This window comes from Salarias fasciatus, chromosome 5, assembly GCF_902148845.1.
Source record: "Salarias fasciatus chromosome 5, fSalaFa1.1, whole genome shotgun sequence".
Taxonomy (NCBI): domain Eukaryota; kingdom Metazoa; phylum Chordata; class Actinopteri; order Blenniiformes; family Blenniidae; genus Salarias; species Salarias fasciatus.
Window position 1 is genome coordinate 23,562,581 of NC_043749.1, and position 17,791 is coordinate 23,580,371.

General features: G+C 45.1%; 2 protein-coding genes across 3 annotated transcripts in view; one reads left to right on the plus strand and one right to left on the minus strand.

The window, feature by feature from the left end:
• abhd14b (abhydrolase domain containing 14B) overlaps positions 1 to 517 on the minus strand; it is a 6,097-nt gene extending 5,580 nt beyond the window's left edge. Inside the window, exon 1 of one of the 2 annotated variants that reach the window (XM_030090983.1) lies at positions 392 to 517. The gene's annotated coding sequence lies outside the window, so the exon portion shown is untranslated. The remainder of the gene's footprint in view (positions 1 to 391) is intronic. The other variant, XM_030090984.1, reaches the window with a different exon arrangement.
• A 474-nt stretch (positions 518 to 991) lies between these two features.
• LOC115388163 (hepatocyte growth factor-like protein) lies at positions 992 to 10,376 on the plus strand. The gene is made up of 9 exons (XM_030091116.1): positions 992 to 1,010; positions 1,665 to 1,809; positions 5,566 to 5,681; positions 6,284 to 6,398; positions 6,715 to 6,851; positions 7,525 to 7,645; positions 7,745 to 7,863; positions 9,544 to 9,718; positions 10,131 to 10,376. The coding sequence occupies exons 1-9, from the start codon at positions 992 to 994 to the stop codon at positions 10,273 to 10,275; spliced, it is 1,092 nt and encodes a 363-aa protein (XP_029946976.1). The 3' UTR covers positions 10,276 to 10,376.
• The last annotated feature ends 7,415 nt before the right edge of the window (positions 10,377 to 17,791 follow it).

Below are 17,791 nucleotides of genomic sequence, written 5' to 3' on the forward strand. Positions count from 1 at the left end.
CCATATTTAACAACCTGTGCGCTTTAACAATAAAATTAAGACAGGGTCTGAAGTTACCGGGAAGAGTTACTTTGAATATTCACTGCAACAGTTGAACTAGTCCTTGAGCAAGGCACTTCATGGCCCAGCAGCTGATCCCAGTGTGAGAAGGCTCACGATCAGTGTCAAATACAGACACAGAATCTTCATATGAAAACCAAAATCCATGCATTTCTGCATTTCTTCCCTTCGTTATCCGCTGGAGGAGAAAATGAGTTTTCGGACAGTTTGAGGTTCGGTTGCAAAGTCTCGATCAAAGTCCAGATTAGATCTTTTTTTTCTTTTTGGGGGGTTATTTGTAATATGTAGGTCGCTGCTGGTGCTTCTGGCCCCGCAGAGCGTCTCCCCTCACCTCTCTCTCTCTTACCGGAGCCGCAGGACGCACCGACACACGCACCGACACACGCACCGACACACACACCGACACACAAACTGCAGGAGCCGCGGTCAGTCCTCCGGTCCAAACCCGGAAAAACAGCTCCAGAAAAAAGCCTCCAAACATTTTTCTACTGACGTCTAGCGTCTGAGAGCAGAACTGCTTGTTTTGCGGAGGCACATTCCATGAGATTACAATTTGCATATCAGCTTAAATAAATTGTGGTGCACTCAGCGCGCGGAGCTCATTTTGGAGAAGGAGGACTGAAGTGCACGAGCTCGGAGCGACGCGTCCATCAGTGATTGATGTGCGTATTGATTGGTTGTTTTCAGGGAGTTTGATCAAAGGCTCAGTGTTGATGTGTGAGTGGAGGAGGTGTATTTCTCCTTTCTGTGCTTCCCCAACGCATTACTAACATCCTTATTGTGGGTTTGGGGAATTTTTTTTTTTTATTCACTTTTATGTTCTGAACTCTTACATTTAGTTCTATTTTTTGTTGAGTTTTGTATTTTGGCAGGAAAAAAGAAGCTTGATTAGAGAGCAAAAATGTAGATGACTGAGTTAAAACATCACAAGATGATGAATTTAAAAGACTGTCAGAATGAAAAAAACATGGTTCAATTTAAATCACTTAGTAACCTGGGAGGCTCAGAAATATTTCTCTTACCAAATATTTTAATCAATATTATATCCAATGTGATGATTTTTGTTAGACTGACAACTTAAAATAGTGTAATAGACTTTATAGATTAATACTAATGACAGAACAAGTTGCACAGTTTATCTAAGGTAATTTACAACCAGCCAAAGTGAATTTCTATTTAAAGATGTTTTTTTTTTTTTTTTTTTTTGTTGACTTAAGTTGAAGAAAACCGAGCTACTCACTACCATAATATATATAATAAAACAGAACAGAAGTACTTTATTAATTCAGAGGAAATATGAACTGACCCTGCCAAATCCAGAAACTATGTGAACTATAGAAGTGCAGGAATGGCTCAGTCTGTTTCCAGATGTTTAAATTTTCTGCTTTTTTTTTTTTTTTTTTTTTTTTTCCTGGGTTCCTCTGTTGTCACAAACCGGCAGCACAGTCTTGGTCCAAACGTTACAAGGTTGCAGCCTTGTGCCCAAATAATGCAGCTGGTACCACCATCACCTGCAAACTGCCTCTGAATGTAGCTCAGACCCAGTCCCCACGGTTATCCTCTCCATGCACGTGTGTGTTTGTGGTTGTGTGGCACATTCTCAGGGTCCCACAGCCCCCTGAACGACTTCCAGCGCTCTGAGGGCCGCGAGCTGGTTCCCACCGCCTGGAACTCAGCTCGAGTGCAGACGCTGCTGGGTGTGAACCTGGAGGACTGTGCAACCCGCTGCTCACAGTCTCTGGACTGCAGGTATAACAACCCAGATCTCTCGTGCCTCAAGTTAAACTTATCACCTGATTTGAGAAATCCTCATTTTTAAAAAGGATTACTTGTGATCGTCTTGTTTTACTGCAAAAATATAAAGATCCAGCAGGTTGCGAAGTGGTGAGAATGTGTCTTACTTATCATCTTTGAAGCTGCAGAACATCAACAAAACACACCCATTAATGAGCAGGTTGCAGCTGTTTGTCTGCAATCCTGAGGAAACAGTGTGAATATTAAAGCACTTTTAGTTAAGATATACATCTGTTTTCTGTTGTGTATATTCATAGTCTGATGAAGTTTAATCACCGGTGACAGCCCAGATAGCAAAATTCTTTTGGCCCATATCAGGCCCAAACCTGAGATGTTCATACGGCCCACAAACCGCATGGAATGATGGCACTTGAGAGGTCTGCTCCTGTTTGCCAAAAGTGGGCCACAACCAAGCCTTCACAATGCCAGATGTCGACCAAAAACAGGCCAAATGAACCACCACTCAACCGAATGTGGGCCGCTTAAAATACTCATAAAATTTGCACAGAAGCTTTTTACAAAAGGAGAAACCGGTAGAAAAAATTATATTCACATGAAATCAAATGTGTTTTAGCACTTCTACAGTGAGTATTATAATTGTAACATTTAATTCCCTATTTAAAAAAAGCATTTCACAATTCTGCATTTTACTTTATATTTAATATCTTTTTTGTACCTTTTCATAAGGAGTAGTTCAGTAGTTTTACAGTGGTTTTCTGTGCTGCAGCTTTTTAGTTTTGTCAAATAAAAATCAGTGTTTCTGAGTTTCACACAGGCCCACCCAGGATGCCAGAGAGCATCCTACTCTGTCACATTATCAGCCCTGAAAAAGATTTCTACATTGTAGGGCTGAGCGGTAGAGACGATATAAATTTGACCACGGTATAGATTTGTGCTCTACCGTCATACCGTCATCTCACCTGATACAGTTTAACTGCAACTACTATGTAAAAAAAAATGTGCTGAAACAGTCATTCAATCCTTCTCTTTTACTGAAAATCGGTGCATTGCATCATTGAACATGTTACAGCTTCTTCTGGCGCACGAATTGCCGGCTAAACACTCTTTGTCCAACAACATGCAAAGAGAGCCTACACTTCAGGGGCCATCCTTCTTCTGTGGTGTCTGTGTAAAAATAAAGTTGAACATGCCAACAGCACACCTAGTGGCATGAGGTGCAAATGCAGATGAATTAAACAACTACAAAACCCATTCAGAAACACTTCCATTATGGGTTTTACACCACAACATTTATACCGCGATATATACCGTTACCGTGAAGGGATTTGATTTATACCGTGATATGAATTTTAGGTCATACCGCCCAGCCCTACTACATTGTAAACCTAATTAGGGACCGAGCCCCGGAGGGCAAGGTGGCCGCAGGCCACCTTGCCCGTAGGGCAAGGTCTCTATTGTTATTCGTTCGTTTATTGTCGTCGTTCTATATTATTATTATACTAACGCCCAAAGAAACGCAAATTTGACCCACTAAACATGCACGAAAACTCACCAAATTTGGCACGCACATCATGACCGGCGAAAAATTTTATAAAATGGAAAAATTAACCCCAGCTGCTCTCTAGCGCCACCTAGAAACAGTAAAATTGTCACTACAGTCCGCAGGAATGTCGCAGAGAGATCAAACCAACGTTGACGCGTTCGTCTCATCAAGGTCTACATTTCACGCGCTGACACCCCTGACCTAAATCCAACAGGAAGTCTGCCATTTCCCTTTCAAAGTAAAATTTTGATAAAAATCACTCCTCACGAAAAAATTATCTCCTCCGAGACCGTTTGTCGTGCAGACATAAGAGTCACGCGACGTGAAAGAGGACAAATTTCTCTACAAAAGTTGTGAACAACTTTGTCAAAAGTCTAACGGTGTGGATTTTATTAGCGTACAAAGTTGAAAGTCTGAAATCCTGCCTTGCTCCGGCCCTCATCCGTTATAATGGGGAAAAAAGGAAAAAAGTCGCCTTTTTTCAGCACCTCGAACAAGTGGCGACTGCGGCTAACCCGTGACTCCTATCAACAAACCGAGCACACGTAAAGTCTCAAAAGATTCTCCCGAACAAGATGATGCAACATAAGTGGGGAAAATTTCATGATGTATGTATGTTTTCACAGGTATAAGTTGGTGTGCGCTCTGCATTTTTTTCCCTCTCAGTTATAATGGAGCCGGATGGGGAAAAATCTCGCGCTTCTCCCAAGCTGAGGCCATTGGTGTCCAAACTAAAAGTCTGACTGCTCTGAAAGCCTCACCAACTGAAAGACAACAAATTTTCCTATCAAACGTGATATTTTTTGTTCAGTTATGCCAAACAGAAAAGGAACAAGGACCAGTTGTTTCCCCAAAAAACACTTTTATTTTCTCCTCTCTCCACTCTAACTGAAATGACCATATATGGCCATGCGGTGCAGTTACACAGCTGACAGCAGCTGTCAATCAAACTGTGACACTCAGTGCCTTCATTCAGTGACTCTCAAAAGCAGATGGCTACAGCTAACTACTCCTTGTTAATGGATGGGAGATGCTAACTACTCCATGTTAGTGGATGGCAGATGCTAACTACTCCATGTTAGTGGATGGAAGATGCTAACAACTCCATGTTAGTGGATGGGACATGCTAACGACTCCATGTTAGTGGATGGGATATGCTAACTACTCCATGTTAGTGGAAGGGAAATGCTAACAGCTCCATGTTAGAGGATGGGAGATGCTAAATACTCCATGTTAGTGGATGGGAGATGCTAACGACTCCATGTTAGTGGATGGGACATGCTAACGACTCCATGTTAGTGGATGGAAGATGCTAGCTACTCCATGTTAGTGGATGGGAGATGATAACAGCTCCATGTTAGTGGATGGGAGATGCTAGCTACTCCATGTTAGTGGATGGGAGATGCAAACTACTCCATGTTAGTGGATGGGAGATGCTAACTACTCCATGTTAGTGGATGGGAGATGCTAACTACTCCATGTTAGTGGATGGGAGATGCTAACTACTCCATGTTAGTGGATGGGAGATGCTAGCTACTCCATGTTAGTGGATGGGGGATGCTAACTACTCCATGTTAGTGGATGGGAGATGCTAACTACTCCATGTTAGTGGATGGGAGATGCTAGCAACTCCATGTCAGTGGATGGGGGATGCTAACTACTCCATGTTAGTGGATGGGAGATGCTAGCTACTCCATGTTAGTGGATGGGACATGCTAACTACTCCATGTTAGTGGATGGGAGATGCTAACTACTCCATGTTAGTGGATGGGAGATGCTAATAACTCCATGTTAGTGGATGGGAGATGCTAGCTACTCCATGTTAGTGGATGGGACATGCAAACTACTCCATGTTAGTGGATGGGAGATGCTAACTGCTCCATGTTAGTGGATGGGAGATGCTAACTACTCCATGTTAGTGGATGGGAGACGCTAACTACTCCATGTCAGTGGATGGGAGATGCTAACTACTCCATGTTAGTGGATGGGAGATGCTAACACCTACATGTTAGTGGATGGGACATGCTAATAACTCCCATGATAGGGGTTGGACGTCTCAGTCGTGGGCTGCCGGGGAGGCTCGGTCCCGACCAATGCCGCTTGCGGCTTTAATTACCTGTTAAAGCCTGTTGATTAATTCATTCACTGACTACGCTTGTATCCATAAATATTAAGATGTTCTGTCATGGAACTCTTCCCAAACACAGAGCTTTCAACTTCGAGTCTCGTCCAGTGGTCACCTGTAAACTTCTGCCCTGGGTGGGAGAGGACAAAGAAGCAGAGGTGAAGCAGAACGTGAACTGTGACCTCTACGAGAAGAAGGGTGAGAATGATTTTGCATCAGGTGTCTGAAAAAAGTATCTGAGTTTTTCCCGAAGCAGGATTTCAAATAATGCAAATCTGGCTTCTGAAAACAATTAACGCAAACCACAAAAATCAGCCGTGCAACATAGATATATATAAACAAGAACAAAGTATGCAAAATAGTATGCAAAGGAAAACATTGAGGAATCCAGACATGGACAGTATTAGTATGATTATTAGGATTAGTATTTTTCATGTAGCAAACTCCTAAAATTTGATCATAAAGGGAGGCAACAATCTGAATTATCAGTTCATCTTTTTAATCTGTGTTTTGCCTAACAACAACTTTTGTTTTTTTACTATTTAAAATTCCTTCTTCAGAGATCTTCACTTTGAATTTAGAGATTTTATAAAAGCAAATTCAACAGAATGCAACTAAATTATGTTTAAAATAAGTGATCTTTTGAGTCAATTTAATAGGTAGTTTTACGATTCATATTTCTTTTAATTTAATTCAATGTAGTCAGTGTAACAATATTACGTGAGTGGAACATTTCTCTAATCGCTCCATTTGCATTTCCAAACCAATGTGGTTTGACTTGTTGCTTGTTTTTCATGCAGCCTATGTCAGAAAGTGCATTGTGGGTAAAGGGGAAGACTACCGTGGGAAAGTGTTCACGACGAGGAGTGGGCTCACCTGCCAGCAGTGGTGGTCCAAGTCTCCTCACAATCACAGGTGAGTCACTTCCTCCCACCGTCCAGTTCACACAGCGGTTTAATGATTGAAGAAACATTCCGATCTTTGTCTGACCTTCAGCGTTTTAAAGAAATTAAACCGAGACTTCAAGAGTAAGAGCCTTGCTGTGTTAGTTTTCTTCAGCTGCTTGTTTCACTTTATTTCACTCTGTTTTGATTTAAAACAACAAATCTCACAAATCCTGAAATTGGAACTTTTTACAGACACAAATTTAACTATAACATCAGTGTTGCGTTTGAAATGATCGCAGTACGCTAACAGTTAATCACTCACAGAAAGAAAATCACTGTTTCAGGTATAAACCCTCAGCCACGAATGGCCTGGAGCTGAACTACTGTCGGAATCCAGGCGGGGATCGTATCGGTCCGTGGTGCTACACCACTGACCCCGAGAGACGCTACGAGAGCTGCAACATTCCCCAGTGCAAAGACGGTACGTCTCAAACATTTCCACAAGTGCACATGTTACATCTATAGGTTGCATCCTTAAAGGCTCAATCAAAGTGGTGTCGTGAGGAAGAAGGATATAGAAATTATGCTGAGCAAACAGTAAGCAGTCGGGTATTGATTAGCCATTTCTCATGGAAGAAAAGGTAACACTTTACTTGAGGCCCCCCGTATAACACATTAAAAGTACATTATAGCACTGTGTAACTATAGTTATAAACACTCATAAATGATCACAGTGCTTGATAACACATCAGGACCTAAACCTAACACTAACCATAACCCTAACCCTAATCCTATGCTGTATAGTGGGTTATAAAGCTTTGTGATCATTTATGAGTGTTTATAACTACTTATAATGTGTTATACAGGGAAGCTTCAAGTAAAGTGTTACCAAAGAAAATTATGAGAAGTCTGTACTTGGGTGGTTGGGTCCATGTTCTGGCCTGAAACACTTGAATCTTGCTTCTTGTTTGGATATACTTGTTTTTCAGTATCTTTCACTTTGTTAAAATGTGGTTGTAATTATCAATAAAATGCAGCCTCCACTCCTGCCAATATCACCTCCAAGTGACAGCTTCATGTTTTTTCAGGAAAAATTATCTGGAAATGACAGAGTAATGAGTTTCTGTGCGTGTGCTGCCTTGTTTTCCTTGCAGAGGTGTGTATCACCTGCAACGGCGAGGACTACCGGGGGCAGGTTGACCACACGGTGAATGGTCGAGAGTGTCAGAGATGGGACCAGCAGTATCCTCACCAGCACATCTACCAGCCAGAGAAGTGTGTTTTCACTCACAGCCACATCCCAGTGTGTGTGTGTGTGTGTGTGTGTGTGTGTGTGTGTGTGAGTGAACCACCAAACGTTGCGTATATCTTTAGGTATCCCGATAAGTCTCTGGACGATAACTACTGCCGTAACCCCGACGCGTCTCCGGTGCCTTGGTGTTACACGACTGACCCCAAAGTGAAGAGAGAAAACTGCGAGATCAGCAAATGCAGTAAGATCTAACAAAATATATTTAAACAACACAACAATGTTTAAAGTGAGAGTGAATCTCAAACTGTGGGTTTTTCCACTAGTAGTTGGAGAAAACAGGTTTTACCTTTGGATCCTCAGGAGGTTTTCACATTGTTTTTCATGAATTTATGAACAAAAATTAATATTTTAATTGAGAAACTAACTGAAAGATTACACAGCTATTAAACTCATAATTGCGGGCTTGAGATTGCTGTAATCTTTTGTATCGTGGCATCAGTTTGTTGGGCGCAGCCTTCTTGTTTCCTTCGCCCTGATTTGTTTCGTCCTCGGTTCCCTTTGGCCAAACTGAGAAAACTGAGAGCTGAAGCAGCCTGATTCCAGCAGTATCCAGAGACACCGCTGAATTAGTGAGTCTTATTAAATCGCTGTAATTAAATCTAGAAAAATCACTTTTATGGTGTTTGTGCAAATTGCTCTTCGAAAATGTGTGAGGCTTCAGACTTGGCCCCACAGTGATTTTCTTTGATTTAAGAGCCAGTGTGTCTGAAGTGCTCAGATGTTTGTCAGTGATTTGAGGCCGAGTTGTCTCACCGGGCTTCAGGTTCATTAAAGGTTAATTAAAATGTTTTCATTTAATTTGTTTTTCTTTTATACATCTTACTCCTGTTAAGTTTCTGCTGGTTTCAGTGTGAGATAGAGGTGTTTTACTGTGTTTTAATGGACATTTCTACATTAAAAATGAAATGTGGACTGATGATAATATCTGAAGTTGTCTAAACAAATGTTTTACTTCTGATTTAAAACTGTTTTTCCAGCTGTTATTATTTTAAATGGAAAGGCAGATTGTAAATAAGCTAGTTTAAAAAAAGAAAATCACTATAATTTCATCAGTTGTGTTGGATATTATCTGGAATGAGGGCATTTTCACTCAGATCAACATGGGGAAAGTCTGGTTAAACCTGTTAAACAGCACCATTTTGTGCACAGTCAATGTCAGCATTAAAACTTCCAAAGAATCATTTTCTATTTTTTAGCCTGATTCTGTGAAAATGTGACTGATCGGTTATGATTTTAGCTCATTAACCTATATGCGGATATTTGCTTCATATAATCATCTCAGAAGATTTCCCTATTCTTCAAAAACACATTCTCCTGATTATTCAGAGTAACCACTTCACCTCAAGCATATGTGTTTAGAATCTGGAGTATTGAGACCAAACTGCTAAATGAAGACATCAGAGACACAATTAGAAATATCTCAGTAAACCTAGGAGCAAAATCTACAAAACATATAGACCAAACACATCAACCATTTACATTCTCAAATAAAACCCCAACATTTGGAGAGCAATGAACAGTGATGAAGACCTTCCTTTATTCGATATGATTCTGGGTCTGCAGGATTCAAACCCCAACCTCCTGGTCACAAGCTCACTACTCTAAACTTGAAGTCATTTTTCCCCTTTCCCTGAAGTAATATCTATATTATATTTAAGTTCTGCCATGCTGGAAGATTTGAAGAGGACTGTGAGGTTTACATTCATCATGTCATGAGCACATTATTCCATATTCCATCTAATTTACAGATCCCAGTCACTTTAAAAGGAGCTGGTCGTCTCTTTATGTTGCCATCATGGCACACATGAACTGACCCCGAGTATGTTCTTTAAATTTTGATCACCCTTCTCCTCCTCTGCAGCTGAAGTCCGTGTGGAGAAACGACAGCCCTCCAGCTTCACCACCAACTGTTTCCGCGGCCGTGGGGAAGATTACCGCGGCACGGTCAATGAGACCACGTCGGGTATCCCCTGCCAGCGGTGGGACACCCAGTTTCCCCACCAACACGACTTCTACCCAAACACATACGAGTGCAAGTACGTGCATTTTCAGAGGACAGAGAAGAATTATCAGGAGAGGAAAGGCACTTGTAGCCTATTAGAAAGTGTTTTGTTTGCCTGTTTGAATAATAATGTCAAATTGTCGTTGTGGTGAAATTACTAGTGATCTTATTTTATGTGCTGACAGTTGACAGTGGATGATAGATGGTCAGTACCTCCACAGCGGGTCACTCTGGGATGCGAATGTGAAACGAATATTAAACTCATTTGTGCGGTGGTGATCATTCATCGTGTCGACATCGATTACCTGCAGTTCACTCATTCATTTGGTGAAAAACGAAGAAGCGTGTCACCTCAGTACGGTGTCTGCATGGCTCCACAGTGTAGCAGCGACTCTGTGATTTAATGCATCGGCGATGAGACGGCGGTCTGGCTTGTCTTCACGCAGGGGCCTGGAGGAGAACTACTGCCGTAACCCGGACGGGTCGGAGGCCCCCTGGTGCTTCACGTCTCTGCCAGGGGTGAGGACGGCTCTCTGTCTGCAGATCAAACGCTGTGCAGATGACATCGAAGCTGAGGGTGGGACTTCGTGATTCACTTCAGAGACAGAATAACAGTAGAGGAGAAGGTTACTATGAACTACGATGGTTAAAGGCTGTATGAATAATGATGACCATGTCACTGCCTCATCTAATCAAACAGTCAAACAAATAAAGCCACGTGATGTTCTCTTAACAATGTATTAATTTCTTTTATTTCGTTCTGATTATAGAAACCTAAGTACTAGAAGAGAACAAAGGATTTTAATGTTGTTCTGTCTCATATATACATTTTCATTGCTGATGACCCCTGGCATAAAATGGGTGTTTTTTTGGGGGGGGGGTTTAGATTGCTACCAAGAATCTAAAAAAACTGAAGGCAACAGGTGCAAAGAATTGCACCTGTTGCCTTCAAGTTCCCTTCATCCTCTGTAGAAATTAGTAGTTACTAAACGTAACTCCAGTTCTACGAGTGTGTGCGTACCCACCTGCGGGCTTCGCTATTGATACTCCCCTCTGGCGCCAGCCAATCACTGAGACAAATCCGAAACCCTATCGCGCCAATCCCCTATGCGCGCTGGCACACTGCCACGCCCCTATCAAGGGGATATAGCCAGCGCGTGGCCGCTCCATTTCCTTCTTCTGAACAGCCAGTAGAAAAGGAAGCAGGACAGCTAGGCCTGTAGGTCGGTGGGCACATACACACTTGTAGAACTGGAGTTACGTTTAGTAACTACTAATTCTACTTCGTGTAGTGCTTAGCCCACCTACGGGCTTCGCTATTGGTGGAGGCGGAGGCCTTCGGGAGATAAATGTACTCCCAGCTGGCATGCTGACAGGATTAGCATGGAAAAGAACTAGGTAGGCCGTACACCCAGTACAGCCACACCAAACCTCCAAAACACTGACGGCAGGGAGCCTCGCACCGAGGCGCCGACCCCAGACGTGTCCAAGCACCATAACAACGGCACACAACACTGGCCGAGACACGCAGTCACCACGGCGGGCAGTAGAGTCACACACGGCCTGGATCCCCCCAGGGAAGCAGTAGCCGGTCTGGACAAAAGCCAACACAGTTAAGCGATAGAACTCCTGTTCTCGCTGAAAACTGACATGGCCACAGAGCCTGTGCACATATCCAGCAGATATGAACGCACAAAGGTGGACTTCGAGGCCCAAGAGGTGGCCTGGCAGATGTCACCCACCGTGACACCTCTGCACAGGGCCGCGGAATGGTCATGCTCTGCATGGAATGAGCGTAAATCACCGCCAGTGGCGGGCAGTTCCGCGCCTCGTAGGCAGCTGCAAAGCGCCCCCAACCCAGTGGGCAAGACGCTGGGAGGACAGCGGGGCTACATGTCCCCTGGTCCCGAACGTCACAAACAGCTGGTCCGTACCGTGAAAGCCAGCCGTGCGCTCAACGTAGCAACGTAGAGCCCTGACCGAACACAGCAACTGCAGCCAAGGGTCGTCCCTGACGAGCCAGGCAGGGAGCAAGGTGCCCTGATCCGGATCACTCTCGACCGGAAGTCCAAAGTGATCACCTTGGGATGAAAGGACGGGTTATGCCAAAAATGCACCAGTCCCCCATCCTGACTGAACACCATGCAGGAGGGATGGACCGACAGGGCGCAGAGATTCCCAACTCTCTTGGCGGATGCCAGTGCCAACAGAAGGGCAGCCTTAAAGGAGAGAAAGCAGTCCACCGCATGCTCCAGAGGCTCGAAGGGTCGCTTCCTCAGACCATCCAACACTGTCTGGAGGTCCCACGGAGAAACCACATGCCTGGGGGGCTTCCGCAGCCGACAAGCCCCACACAGAAACCGTTTCACCAGCGGGTGACTGTGTGCCGAAAAGCGGCCGAAGCCGTCATGGCCCACCGCAATGGCCGATGCAAACACTGCGAGAGTGGATGCAGCACGACTGCTTTCCAGCAGAGCCTGCAGAAACTCCAACACTCCACTTATAGTGCAGGAGACCGGGTCCAGATCCCTCTTCGAGCACCACAACGTGAAGAGATGCCACCAAGACCTGTAAGCCTTGACAGTAAAGGGGGCCCTGGCGCTCTGGATGGTGAAAACCACCACCGGGGGGAGATCTAGTCCCACTAGTCTCACCCTCTCAGTTTCCAGGCCAAGAATATCCTGCCCAGGACACGGCAGGACTGGAGGGTGCCCCCTGCCTGCAGTAAGGCATCAGGCCCGTCAGGGATTGGCCACGGGTCTTCGACTGCCAACTGGACTTGGTCCGGGAACCACCGGGCGCTTGGGGTGTCCGGGGCCACCACAATCACTCTGGAGGCTCTGCTCCCTTACCCTGCTCAGCATCGGGGCCAAGAGGTGGGTCGGAGGAAACGCATACAGGAGGCCCAGAGGCCAGACCCTGTGCGTGAAGGCGTCTACTTCCGTGCCGGTCCGCTCACAGTAGGATCTCTGCCGCCTTGCGATGTAGGGAGGGAGACCGCGTCCCCCCCTGCCTGTTCAGGTACACCACCACCGTAGTGTTGTCCGATCTGACGAACACATGGCTGTCCTGCAGCCTGGCTTGGAAATAGAGCAGCACCCGCTGCACTGCCGTCATTTCCAGCACATTGATGTGAATGGGCGTGGAGTCCCAGGCACCGCCCATCGTGAGGTGGCCTAAGGTGCCTCCCCAACCTGCGAGAGACGCATCCGTGAACACCTCGACGTGATGCGACACGCAACCCATAAGGACTTGAAATATACATGAAATATATCAGTCTGTGTGGAATGAATTTAAACAAGTTTTACTTTTTGAATGGTATTACTGAAATAAATCATCTTTTTCATGATATTCAAATTTTTTGATGAGCATGAAAGAGGAGACAGATGAGGGATCCGGATTGAGTGAGGTTTATTCTCCACACACACAGAGTGACAGCTGTCATCCAGAAAGCATGCCTCAACAGAACACTTCCATCTATTTAACCCCACCGACAGTGCAACACACCTCCCCACGTCATCAAACCCTGCCCCTTCTAATGTGAGCAAACTCCAAACCCACCCCGCCCCAAACATTCAGAAGGGACCATATGCCCCTACGGATAACGAACAAAAAACCCCAACAATATCAGCATTGTGAGTCTCTCAAGGGCAGCCTAATCACACGGCCATACCGACTGCGCACCTCCACAGCAGCAGGTGCAGGACCTGCGAGTGGGGCAACAGGGGCAAAAGCCCCCATGATGGCAGTCAGCTTGGGGGACGCCCCCGTTTCGGGGGCTGTGCCACTACCACCAGCACCTCCGGCAGAACATGCGCAGGCTTCAGGTGATCCACTGAAACCCGGACCGGCCTACCACCCATGTCCAATACAAAGCTCTTGGGCTCCGCCACCAGGATAAGGAACAGACCGTCATAAGGAGGCTGCAGGGGAGCCCGGTGGGCGTCATGCTGGACAAACACATATTTAGTCACCATCAAATTCTTTGGGACATAGCAGCGGGGGAGGCAGCAGTGAGCAGGAACCAGGCCAAAAGTCCGACTGGCCTCCATGAAACCAAGTCGCCCGGCCGTCATGGACCAGGGGGACCCAGGACCTGCTCTGCAGAGGATGCCCGCATGTCCTCCTTTTGGGGCCGAAGGAGCTGTGCAGCAGTGGGCAGGATTCTTCTGATGTTTGTCCCACAGTCCTGTGTGCACCCACCTGTCTGTCTGTCTGTCTGTCTGTCTGTCTCTCTCCCTGTCTCTCTCTCTCTCTCTCTCCCTTTCTCTCTCTCTCTCTCTCTCTCTCTCTCTCTGTATGCATACTGACTGATCAATGGTGCGGTTTTTGCTCTTTTTTGTTTTTATGGTTGTTTTTACTGCTCAGCACTTTGCATTGTTTTTATGAATATGAAAAGTGCTTTTACAAATAAATATTGAGATTGAGATGGCTCCTGCCACCATCGCTGCTCTGTATTTGAAGCGTGGAAGTCAGCTTCGGCTGCAAGCAGGGGCGCCGGCATCGCTTCCGGATGCATGCTACCCTTCGGAGGCGGTAAGAGCTCGGTGAGTTCCACTGTCTTCTGCAGGAGCTGCGCCTGGATGACGGCTGGTTCCAGGCTGACACTGTGTTTCCACCTGAAGTGGTGAACAAATGGAATCGCGCACGCCGCTCGCCTTGGCATCACGCATGGTCAGACCTCTGCATGTCCTACGTCAGCACGTCCGTGACGACCTCCACAGTGATAGGCTCTCCTGGCGCGAAGTGGCTTAAAAAAGTTCAATTATTTCAACTCGATCGACAAGTGTCGAGCGATGAAGCGGCGGGCGGCGATCGTCAGGTGGGGAGGCGGGTGGCAATGTGTGTCTAACGGCGCGCGAATTTTCGCAGAAATTACCCTTTTTTAAATAGAATAAACCATGCAAAATTAACTATTGGCTGAAGAAAAGAACTCATTTGAGACCAAAACATAAATCATGTACTCACCCATGCTAGAAGTACTATAAATCACACCATTTTTGTGTGAGTATGGATACATGTTTCTCAGACCCATGAAATCAGCAGGGGGTTCCCCAAAGTTTGATTTTAGGTACCATACTTTGAATGGATTAAATGGACTACACTTATATAGTGCTTTTCCTCTGCATTAACAGACCCCAAAGTGCTTTTCTACCTATTCACACACACATTCACACACACCTGTGGAGGCGGCTGCCATGCAAGGCGCTCAATCCATCCACTGGGGGCAGTTTAGGGTTCAGTGTCTTGCCCAGGGACACTTCGACATGCAGACAGGGAGAGACAGGAATCTAACTGAGACGACCGCTCACCCCACTGAATCACAGCCGCCCCAATACTAAACAACCTCTACATGCTTCCTCTTGGGGACGTCATCGGGAGACATGGCATCAGTTTCCATAGCTACGCTGATGATACTCAGCTGTACATCGCAGTGTCTCCTGATGACTCAGGGCCAATAGAAACCCTTTTCAGCTGTATTTCAGACATCAAGTCATGGATGGCAGTGAATTTCCTACAGCTCAACCAGGACAAGACTGAGGTTTTAGTTATCGGTCAGGAAGGCCAGCGGGAGAGACTTTTACCAACATTACTAGATTTTAAACTAGCACAACCGGTTAAAAATCTGGGTGTGATTTTTGACTCTGAGCTAAATTTTATTCCACTTATTAAAAATAGAACTAAGATTGGATTTTATAATCTTAAAAATATAGCCAGAGTCTGCCCGTTTCTCTTTCAGGCTAGTACAGAGGTGCTAATGCATGCTTTTATCTCCTGCCGGTTCGACCATTGTAACGCCTTGCTCTCTGGTCTTCCCAAAAAGAACATTTCAAACCAACAATTATTACAAAACTCAGCCCCACGTGTGCTGACGAGGACCGGGAGGCGGGCCCACATTACACCGGTTTTACAGTCGCTGCATTGGCTCCCTGTCTGTTCAGGGTCCATTTAAAGTTCTCTTGTTAGCTTTTAAATGTCTTAACGGCCTTGTGCCTTCTTATTTAGCTGATCTGTTTTGACCATATCGACCCTCGTGGGCCCTGATGCCCTGCTGCTCTGGCAGCAGCTTGTTGTGTGTTCCAAAAGCTAAAGACGCATGGCGAAGTGGCTTTTAGCCACTACGGCCCCCGCCTGTGGAACAGCCTGCCGGAGAACCTCAGGACCACATGGACTGTTGATATTTTTAAAACATACCTTTTCAATTAGGCTTTTAACTGAATTTTTAAAGTCCTCTTATTTCCATCATTATTTATATGATTTTATTCTATTTTAATATGTACTTTTATGTTATTTAACTTTTTTTACTTTATAATCTTATCTTACTTATTTTATTATTAACTGTACCACATCCTCTCAGGTTTTTAGCTGATTAACTCCAGTGTTTCCTGAAGGGGGGTCCTTCTGAGTTGGTTCCGGTCCTCTGCTGGGGATTCTGTGCTCGGTCCTCTGGTCCCAGCTGGCCTGGGGGTCTCCACACCTTGGTGTGCGGGTTCCTTGGTCTGACGGGGTTGGGTGTCGGGCACTGGAGCCCCAGCATTCATGACCTTTGACTTCTCCCGGTGTGGGCGGCCCCAGTGGTGGCGTTTCCTATAACGTGGTGGGAAACGCACCATGACATGGCATAACAGTGACATGACATGTCTCTTCTTTTATGTGACACAGAATGAGTGTGTGTGTGTGTGTGTGTGTGTGTGTGTGTGTGTGTGTGTGTGTGTGTGTGTGTGTGTGTGTGTGTGTGTGTGTGTGTGTGTGTGTGTGTGTGTGTGTGTGTGTGTGTGTGTGTGCGTGCATACTGACTGATGGTGCAGTTTTTGTTCTTTTTTGTTTTTTTGACAGATTTTACTGTTCAGCACTTTGCGTTGTTTTTTATGAATATGAAAAGTGCTTTTACAAATAAAGATTGATTGAAAGAAACATTGATCTTTAACAACCTGTGCACTTCAACAATAAAATATCAAAGATTTAAGCTTTTGACAACATGATTTGAAGTTGAGATTAATTTTCACTGCAACAGTTGTATGAGTCCTTGAGCAAGGCGCTTCATGCCCCAGCAGCTGATCCCAGTGTGTGAAGGTTCACGATCAATGTCAAATACAGACACAGAACCTTCATGTAAAATCAAAAACCCAATGGATCATAAAGTTCAATTTTGAACTATTCAAACATTCCTCCAGTATTTTTACACAACCTTAATAACTTCCCCTGCATTTCTGCATTTGTTCCCTGTTTGTGGTTTGGTTGCAAAGTCACGATCAAAGTCCAGATTAGATCTTTTTTCTTTCTTTCTTGTTTTTTTCGTTTTTTGTTTTTTTTGTTTTTTGTTTTTTTTGTTTTTTTTGTGTGTGTGTTTGTTTGTTTTTTGTTTTTGTTTTGTTTTCTTTGGTTATTTGTAATATGTAGGTCGCTGCTGGTGCTTCTGGCCCCGCAGAGCGCCTCCTCTCACCTCTCTCTCTCTTACCGGAGCCGCAGGACGGACCGACACCGACACCGACACACACACACACACACACACACACACACACACACACACACACACACACACACACACACACACACACACACAGTCTTGTATTTCTATCCTTGTGGGGACCTTCCATTGACTCCCATTCATGTCTAGCCCCTAACCCTGACCCTTACCCTAACCCTAACCCACACCACAACAAAGCCTAACCCTAAAGAAATGTTTTTGCACTTTTACTTTTTTCAGTAACAACAACATGGTCAAGAAAACACTGTTTCTCCTACTTAGGACCGGAAAAAGGTCCCCACAAGGCACGTCGTTTCACGTTTTGCTATCCTTGTGGGGACATTTGGCCCCAACAAGGATAGAAATACGAGAACACACACACACACACACACACACACACACACACACACACACACACACACACACACACACACACACACACACACACACCGCACGAGCCGCGGTCACTCCTCCGGTCCAAAACCCGGAAAAACAGCCCTGGAAAAAAGCCAAATCCAAACATTGTTCTACTGACGTCTAGCGTCTGAGAGCAGAACTGCTTGTTTTGTGGAAGCAGATTCCGTTACTTTTATCAGCATATCAGCGTTAATTGCGGTGAACCGCGCGCTCGGAGCACAT